This window comes from Diaphorina citri, unplaced genomic scaffold (genome assembly GCF_000475195.1).
Source record: "Diaphorina citri unplaced genomic scaffold, Diaci psyllid genome assembly version 1.1 scaffold3115, whole genome shotgun sequence".
NCBI lineage: Eukaryota > Metazoa > Arthropoda > Insecta > Hemiptera > Psyllidae > Diaphorina > Diaphorina citri.
In genome coordinates this window covers 1-10368 of record NW_007380526.1, presented here as the reverse complement: position 1 = coordinate 10368, position 10368 = coordinate 1, and the positions used below count along the sequence as shown (strand labels likewise).

The window sequence follows — 10368 nt, the reverse complement described above, 5'->3', positions numbered from 1 at the left end:
TTGACTTTTATTCCCACTTGAAAGGTATTTAGGTGACTGTTTTAATTAATTTTCCGATCTTTGTCTATCTACTTGTATGATTCAAATTCATAGAAAGGTGATGGGAAGTTGCTCCAATCCGTTATCTGCATAACAAATTGTAATGTTGGAATATTGAGATGTTACAATATTTATTTGTTTACCTTTTATTGATTGTTCGTGCTTCGTGATGCATGTTTCGTGGTCTTTTGCCATCAATATCTCATGTTTCTTTCTCCGTACAAAGGTAATTGATACCTACCAATCTTCCATAGAAAAAATGTCACCATTATATTTTATACCAAGAGAACCGTTTTGATTGTTTCTCTTCAGGCAGAAGAATTTTTATTTATCTATTCATTCATAATTATTAAATTATTTATGTCCCTTGATCATTTCTACCATCATCTACCTATTTTACATTTATTTTATCCTGTGCGTTTGTGTTTCCGAATATTGAGATGTTACAATATTTATTTGTTTACCTTTTATTGATTGTTCGTGCTTCGTGATGCATGTTTCGTGGTCTTTTGCCAATATTTCATGTTTTTTTCTCCGTACTAAGGTAATTGATACCTACCAATTTTCCATAGAAAAAATGTCACCATTATATTTTATACCAAGAGAACCGTTTTGATTGTTTCTCTTCAGGCAGAAGAATTTTTATTTATCTATTCATTCATAATTATTAAATTATTTATGTCCCTTGATCAATCCTACCATCTTCTACCTATTTTACATTTATTTTATCCTGTGCGTTTGTGTTTCCTTATAAATTTAACAAGCATTTCTTGACCTTACCGAGTGCCTACACCAAGCTGTTGTATAGAAGACATCCAGATTGTGAATTTGGTGAGCACTGGGCAACAGTAACACCGAGGGTCTCTTTGTTATCTAGGTATTGTTGGTAACCCAATGAACATACCAAGGTACTTCCTGTATTTCAGTGCTCCACCTTAATCTGTTATTGTTATACAGGGTGCGTCACCGACTGCTTTCTTACCTACACGCTAATGTGCATCTTTACTTTCTAGTTACTTATTACAGGGTGGTAGCAAGGTATGGAGAAGGCTATAGGAAAGACGCGAGGGTGACAGACTTAGATACCAGTTGTCAAGGTTGAAAGGAAGTAATCTTTCTTCTTGCATGCCTTAAATTTAATAATCATCAGAAAATAAATAAACTTTGAGTTGCATCCTTGTCACATTTGTAAACTCCATACCAAATTTCAAGTCTCTAGTTCATACCGTTCCCGATATATTGTTAAATTACACCGAAAACCGCCAAAAAACGGTAAAAGGCCGCCAACCGTTGCACGGGTTCTCATCTTCACAGAAAACAATTACAAATAACCCGAGAGTAAAATTTAATTACACGCCATCACGTTTATTGTAATTCTGAAAGCACTCTGGGTTTAGAATTACATAGAAGGATGTGCAAGGTTCTCATCTTCACAGAAAACAATTACAAATAACCCGAGAGTAAAATTTAATTACACGCCATCACGTTTATTGTAATTCTGAAAGCATTCTGGGTTTAGAATTACATAGGAGGATGTGCAATTTTGCGATTCTGTTAAAAAGAGTCATATTTCATTCCGAACTTCTTAAACTTTTTAGACAAGGAATTCGTGTTCACAAAGCCAGGTCATACCGAACTGAAATTTTGCGGTTTTCTTTGAGAATTAATTAGTTTCAAATGTAGTCGGGTTTCCTAATGACTAGCACCCACAAGATGAGACCAAAACACTGTGGAGAAATGTGTAAATGTCTAATGTTTAGACAGATGAAAACCAAACTCAGTATACGGCGAGTTACCTATAAGGACTTTTTGAAACTTTTACTTACGTATTATTTGGATGTGAGAAGCAGAAACTTCTGAAACGGTTGAAGAACAGAATTATCATTTATTCTAATTCTTCTTGATTTATCTTCCCACCAGAGATAAGGGACATCAGGTAGGTATAAGTAGCTGTTGGGATATTATGGGATTTTGTCTTCCCAGTAGGTTGCATCACAACCTCTCTATTCATCATTTTTCAATCTTGAACTTTCACGCAGGACCTACCCAAATCCAAATCCTTTAAGACATTCACTTGTCTTTGTTCCTGCATCACAACCTCTCTATTCATCATTTTTCAATCTTGAACTTTCACGCAGGACCTACCCAAATCCAAATCCTTTATTTAAGACATTCTCTTGTCTTTGTTCTTGCATCACAACCTCTCTATTCATCATTTTTCAATCTTGAACTTTCACGCAGGACCTACCCAAATCCAAATCCTTTATTTAAGACATTCACTTGTCTTTGTTCCCAAGTCCCAACCCAAGTGACTATGACTGAGCAACTTTGTTTCCTTTTAAAATTAAAATTTCAATATCCTGTTTCCAAATTTAATATCAGTATTTGTAAAAACATTAATTTCTTTCTTGCTTACTCTGCCATACCTTTTTCGCTCTCCATTTTCTATTTCTGCTTAAAATAAATTAATATTACTTTTTGTTTAAATACCTATGTAGGTACTTAACTTTCTTCTTCCTAGTTACCGTCCTACTTAACGGTAAATACCCAATACATGTCCTACATAGATACTTTACTTAACGTAATGTAGTTTCTTGTAAATAATTTCTCGACGTGTTTTGGCACTAAAAACTGACCATCGAAATTTTGACCCGATTACATTACTTTCCTTCCTATAGGATAAGGAAAGTAAAAATGAACGATTGCATTTTTAAGTCCTCTTCTGCTTAGTAAAAATAATAATATAAAGAAGAAGAAGAAGAAGGAGAAGAAAAAAAAAAGACTTTTTAAATGTTATTTACGACCACTTCTTCAAGAGGAAAATAACTTAATTAAATTTTAATCAAAGTAAGTGTCAATGGTTATTAAATTTTCAAAAAATAGGAAGGGTTAAATTGTAAGAAAAAATCTGTAGGGAAACAGTCCATTTGATGTGTCAATGGTTATTAAATTTTCAAAAAATAGGAAGGGTTAAATTGTAAGAAAAAATCTGTAGGGAAACAGTCCATTTGATATTTTAAAAAAACGAGTTAGGACAGAGACATAAATTAAAACAGTGATTTTTTTTCCCAATAATTTTATCTTATCCCAAATTTGAATAAACTTTGAGAATGTGCCTCCTAAAAAAGCTATAGTAGTTAGGGAGACATCGAAGTTAACAATTTTGGTGGATGTGTCAAATGATCCAGTTGGCAATATAATTATTGCACATTGCATAGTTAGTATATCACTAATAGTTGTAGGGCTGCGGTTCCACTGGGTAAAAATAGGTCCACTTTTGGAAGAAATCCAAGTTGAAAATGGCACAATAATATATTCACAATCAAATTAAGAGGAGAATAAATAATTGAAATGAGACGAGTTTTGGTTTTATAGTATAATCATGTAGGTACAAACACTGCAAACAGTCACTACAATAATAACATTCGTAAATAAGCAAGCATTAGCTAATCTCTACGCTCTACCAATTTCAGCCTGCTCCATACTTATTATTATTATCCACCAAATCCACATTAGGGAAAATCAAGTAGTTTAGTAGGTTAAACGTTAAAACTTAAACTTCCAAAACTGCAAATGTCCAGAAGCTTTTCAAAAATTTCGTTATGTAACGAAGTAAAATTTCAACTAATAATGGATCAACAAATATTAGTGGGTTTTATGTGAATCTGAAAAAAAGTGAGAAGTTATACATGTATTTTTGTATAAGCCAGCGCCAGTGCAGTGGTGATAGAACGTTTGATATAGATAGAGGGAACTGTAACTACTGAGGTTTGATATAGAGGGAACTGTAACTACTGAGGTTTGATATAGAGGGAACTGTAAGTACTGAGGTCGTATCGTCCCGAAATCAAAGAGAGAAGGAGGACAGGTAAAGGTGTGTCCATACATAGTCGACCGGCCATCGATTGATGCCGACTGAACCGTCCACACTGCATCGACAACATAGATTCACCTCGTCGATCGACGGCCGGTTGACCATGTTTTTTACACACCTTAACTACTGAGGTTAGATATAGAGGGAACTGTAACTACTGAGAGGTCTTATCGTCCTGGAATCAAAGAGCGAAGGAATACAGGATAGGAGAAAACCAGCCTTTGCGATTCGAGAACCTCTTCTGTTTAGGATAAAGTTCGGCCCGGGCGGAACTCGCAAGCGAAACCTAACGATTGCAAGTCACAAGCGCTACACTCCAAGCCAACTAGGCTGGCGCTAATTTTTCTCCACTTTATCAAATATCCCCAGTTCTTCCATTCCGTTGAATTCTGTAATAGGATCCGCCTTCATTGCATCAGTTACCAATGGGTTCACTGAAGCAAGTTAACTTAAGTTAAGCAATGTTGCACATGGTTGAAATTCAGATGGGTGACCATTTGGGCATAAATGTGCTGCTAGCTTTCCTCGGCCCCACTGAGATTTTCACCGAATAGAGTGTAAAACTTCCATCACTAAAGAGCTTGTACATTGACTGGTGATTTTACTCAAGTATGGATCACTGGCCTATACCTCCCTATACATAGGTACTGACTTACTGAATATTAACCAATCAAGATAATACTAGGTACCTGTTATGTAGATCCCCAAATATTGAATGGAAATTTCTACAGGTTGTAACAGCACTCTTTTGAAGAAACATAGATGAAGATGAATAATATAGCTAGATGGGTACATTTTCCATTTTGTTTTCCTGTATGTTTGTTTCCGAATTGGCTCTATTTCTGAAGTAGTTCTACGGTCCACTGAATTAACTTGGCGGAGCGGAGCGCTACCGTCCTCCTTAATTATTGAACTACAGGAGAACACCAATTCAGGAGAACACCAATCAGTATCAATACATACTACCAATATCTACTATCATGTTAAATGTAGATCTAAGCAAATAAATTACGTAAAGGAATGGAGAAGCTAAGCCACGCTCGATTAAAATAATAAGGTGCGAGGTTTGCACCTTGCGTTCTGCCCTAGAAATAAAATAAATATAATTCAAGTAATTACACGGAGTAGTGTATGAGAATAACATTACAGTCGAGCTCATCATTAAGACGTAGTAAATTAGCTGTAATAGAGGGCCTGACAATGTGTCGCTATTAAGAGTAGGGTATCAAAAACTCGTTATGATGGACTTTTCCAAGGCTTATGATTGGAGTAGAGATGACAGGAGGGCGGCCAAGAGGAGGAGCGTAGGGTGGCAATGAGGAGAGTTTGTGACTCAGTGAACAGTGAAACGAGAGTTCTTCTTCCAGAGTATGTTTATCCGTCATGTTATCCGGTGTTTGTGTTTTCTCTTGTAATTCTAATTGTAAATTCTAACCAGTGCTTCACCACGGCGTCTTCCGAACATATGAGTGACGACTCGCGGGGGTCTACACAATCCTCGCTACAATCACATTCGGACGATAATTCCAACCGAATGATTACCCCAATAACAAATTACCTGGACTCTTCCGGGAGTCCGCCGTTAGCCGCGTTACATTCCATGACCGAAATGAAAACTAGTCCAGGTGGAAACCCTCACGGGATAGAACAAATTTTATCAAGGCCTCCTCCAGGCTTACCTAGGTCTTTCAGTAGTGTAGCCGGTATGGCAGCCGCCGCTGGGATGGCTGCAGCCTCTTATTTTCATCATAATGGGACCAAACATCCCGGACTAGCAGATTTTACTTCAAGGTCATCAATATATTGGCCTGGACTACAGGGACTTGTCAGCAATCCGATTGCGTGGAGGGATAGACTAGCAAATTGTAAGTACTTACATGTATCTATAATTGTATACCTAGTACCTATGTTGTAGGTATATCAAGGTCATCAATATATTGGCCTGGACTACAGGGACTTGTCAGCAATCCGATTGCGTGGAGGGATAGACTAGCAAATTGTAAGTACTTGCATGTATGTATACCTAGTACCTATGTTGTAGGCATACTTTTCCTATAAAATATCATTTTTTACTCTTTTTCGTGCGATAAATTAAGGTAGTTATTAGGTATAAAAATAAAGTCCTACTCTACCTCAATGTCACTGACTGATAAAAAAAATTAAGTAATGAAAAGGCCAGGCGGACGTCTTATTGAACTCTTGAGTTCAACAGGGCCAAAGAGGGCCCTATTTCCGAGTGAATTTTCACTGGAATTTTAGCTGTGTCGTTTTGACAACCCAAACTTTGAGCAGTCTGTCAATAAATTTTATTGATTCCTTCTCTCTAGGTAAAATACGATATTTGTTTGACCAAGTAAGCAGACAAAAACAAAAGGACCTGACCTTTGAGAAAATGAGGTTGAAAATAGTGCGAAAGGAAGATACATCTAAAGTAAACCAATTAATTTATGCATACACAGTTACACACAACACCTATAGGTATTTCATTATTGGTAAAAATTACACATCCACCAGAAATGGTGGATGTGGCATATTCCCCTTTCTCAATTTACTCAATCAATGTTTCCTTTGGAACTCCTATACCTTCTAAACAGAGTTATTTACACATTATCTTCAGGTAAAAATTACACATCCACCAGAATTGGTGGATGTGGCATATTCCCCTTTCTCAATTTACTCAATCAATGTTTCCTTTGGAACTCCTGTACCTACCTTCTAAACAGAGTTATTTACACATTATCTTCGTCTGATTTCTTTACAATCAATCAATTCATTTACAGTAAATCCTTGATAGCGGTCATCACAGTGTTTTAGTACGTAGGATGCCTGGGTTCAATTCCTTCTGTGGTCGATAAAATTTAATACATCAGGTGTCTTTGAAGAAGTGGTCTTAAATAACATTACCTATATTACTTGTAGGATGTAGGTTGTACATATTTGTAAACCACTGTTTTAATTTTTTGTACAAAACTTGGTTCTTGTTCATACACTAGACTAGATGTAAAGAAATGAGTAGAAATCAATCAATTCATTTACAGTAAATCCTTGATAGCGGTCATCACAGTGTTTTAGTACGTAGGATGCCTGGGTTCAATTCCTTCTGTGATAAAATTTAATACAGGTGTCTTTGAAGACGTGGTCTTAAATAACATTACCTATATTACTTGTAGGTTGTACATATTTTGTAAACCACTGTTTTAATTTTTTGTACAATACTTAGTTCTTCTTCATACACTAGACTAGATATAAAGAAATGAGTATGTGAAATACGAAGGAACAATGTGTACATAAAGGTCGAAATAATGTGCTGAGAAATTACAAACAAAATAAAATCAATGTAATAGAATCATTCAAGTGAAAATATTATGGAAGATACAACGAACTTGTTTCTGAGTCAGCCATTTTCTTTTCCAATGTTTTCTTTCAACTTACCTTGAAGCCAATATGAAGTCAGACTGTCCAGGAACATTATTATCAACATTTTAAAAACTATGTACTTACATTAGTATGTACCTACTTGTACATTGTGTATGTGTACCTACTTAGCAGAGGCTATGTAGTAGGTACCTAGAAACAGTTCCTATTATAGGTAGGTATGTCATCTTTTGTGCTACTGTTCAAAAATAACCAATACCTACATACTCTTGCTCCTGAACAGGATATAATATGGACTTCTACAGTAGGTATTATTAGGTATATTTTTGTGAAGTATATCTGTAACTATACAGTTAGTAGATAATAGCAAATAATACATAATGCATACCTACCCTAGGTACAAAAAATATTAAGATGTTTTCATGTTCTTCCCTTCCCGTCTATATCTCCTGATCTCATCCCTCCTTTCCCCTCTACTCCTCCTCATCCCTTTCTCCTTTCCACAACGCTAGTATGTTTATAAATTTAAAATACCGCATTGGAGTAACGGCCAAAATGTTAAGTACATTTCTCCATTGTATAGAAATATAAGTATCGCCATTTATATCGAAATCTGCTACATTAAAGTAATATGAAATGCTTTTTATTGGTCAATAATTCTTCTTTTAATTTGACTTTTTGTTTCTCCTTTTTTATTTATTTTCAATACCTACTACACTCTTTTGGTTCTTTTCTTTCGGGGATATTTTTATTTACGAGTCTTATGGCTTGGAGGTTTAGTTTTCTGGTCATGGGTTTTTGGTCACCTAATTTTGTTCTCCGTGCTCCTACCTTTCCTAGAGTTTGCTTGGATTGATAAATAATACCTACATTAAATTCCGAGTCTGATTAGTCTAACATATTCGAGGTACTCGACTTGTTTTGAATGAATATTTTCAAAATCATATTCTACATATCCTGAGTAAGCCTGGATAACGTTACCAAGGAACTGACTCGATTGTTATGAACTTTAAAGCGGCAGTCAAACTTAAATCCAAATAGCCGAACAATTGGTAACAAAATACTTGTTATTACCCCGTAACAGAGTAAAGTAGAAGCTATAGGCAATTACTTCTAACATCTCAGTTAGGTAGGTGGTAAAAACAAAGACATAACTTTATAAAAGCTCCGAGAAAGGGAGAGAAAAGAAAGAAACAAAGGGAGATAATTGAATAAGTTTAAGCCAAAGGTCAAAATGGCCTTTATATTGTCCATTGAAAGGGATTAAAGTATAAAAGAGAGAAGAGAGTTTTTAAAAAAGATTTTTTTAAATAAAAAAAGGAAGAGGGAGAAGGGAAAAATGATGGTCTAGAAAGTTGTGGGGGTTTTCAGGCTAGTAATAATGGCGTTCACCGCAGCATGTAACAGCTTGCAAGCTGCTAAGAAAAAGGGGTTGCAAAAAAACCTTTAACATAGCATTTCTCTTTTACTTTTATCAGGTTTGAAAAAGAAAAACAACATATCCTTTATCATGTTGTGCTGGGCTCTTTGCCTTTCCAAGTTTATTGATAAACTTTGCTTTAACTTTCTTGTTTACTTTGTACCGGGTGTTTCAGAAATTACTATTCCTAGATAAACATGTCGAAACTTACGAGCACTACATCTGGGGATAAATTAAAATAGAAAGTCAATCCAAAAGCTTAAAGTACAATGGTTATTTCATCAAAATATACGGGGGAAAAACAGCACTCAAACATCTAGATATAAAGGTGTCAATATCGTACTGTATTGATGAAAATGATGGGACCAAAGGAAAAGTTTATCCTTGACACCACTAAGGGTGGGGGTGCTGGAGAGAGGTCCCCCCTCATAGTGGGAGAACATTATCCTCGATTATACAAAAATTAATGACATCCCAGTCTGGAAACAAAACCCCAAAATTATCAAACTTTCCCGGGGTATATAGGGTAATTAATGATAGGGGCTTTGCCGTCTCTATTAACATGTGTCATCCCGGATGGTCCCCAATAACTCCTCTCCCTCCCTGGTCTCCTAATAAACTCTACCTCCTCTCACAAGGACGTTAATCCCTCTTCCCCTCATTCTGGGGTAATATTTTCCGAAAGTAATTAGTCAATTAATAAAAATACTAAAAGAGGAAGAAGAAGGAGGTGGAAATTAATTAGAGAGAAGGAGTGGGAAGAGGAGGAGAGGTACAAATTGGGGTATTTACGTGTCTTGCTTGCTGAGGTAATTTGCTTGAAAAATTGTAATAATATTGTAATAAGTGCTGGTAATAAGTTCCTTCTTTTTGAATACACTTACTTACCTACCCTCATAATAATAGGTAATCCAGATCGTTAATCAAAATCAGAACATTTTGAAATAATTCCGTCTCATAAAAAATTTGGGAAAATCGTTCAAACAGATAATCCATATGAAGAACTTGTACAGATAGAGTTTCAGTCACCTACATATTAAATTTGAAAGATTTTTAGGTACATTGAAGTTAACAAAAATCAATTACTTTCATTCTCAGCCTTGTGGTTCCAAAATAACTTGGAACTGTATCATATTGGATGCTTTCATAAGAAAGATTTGGGAAAGAGAGCATTTAGGAATGAAATATTAATAAATTGAAAAGGGTCTTAATTGGGCGTAAAATGGCAGCATCTGTCCCTACAATTAATCAGAGGGACAATATTTAGCAATGGATGAATACAAGGAGATTTGGAAATTCAGTAAACCCCTCCGAAGGATGTGTTGTCCCTTCTCGAATATTTTCTTCGTGAAGACTGATTTTATTTTCAAGATTTCATGTCTAATTATGACTTCAAATAATCTGATGTCTGTGATTTGTGCAATAATCTATACTGGGTGAACCATTGTTAGGAGTATCTGGGGTTTAATAGGATTCTCTGGGTTATAATGAAAAGTCAGATGTATTCATCATCTTACCTGCCTAATAGGAAGGTATTTAATTAATGGCCATCTAGTGATAGATACCTCAAGTACTGAAAGTTATAATTTAAAGGTCAAACGGGGATTATCGTTAAAAAATTAAACATTTAATTATTTTCAGTTTTAGAAAGTCAACATTA

General features: G+C 35.4%; 1 protein-coding gene across 1 annotated transcript; it reads left to right on the top strand.

The window, feature by feature from the left end:
• Positions 1-5155: 5155 nt before the first annotated feature.
• LOC103520004 lies at positions 5156-5778 on the top strand (the record flags this gene model as incomplete). The annotated part of the gene is made up of 1 exon (XM_017448376.2): positions 5156-5778. A coding segment is annotated over exon 1 (550 nt), but the record flags the coding sequence as incomplete, so codon positions are not given.
• Positions 5779-10368: the final 4590 nt, after the last annotated feature.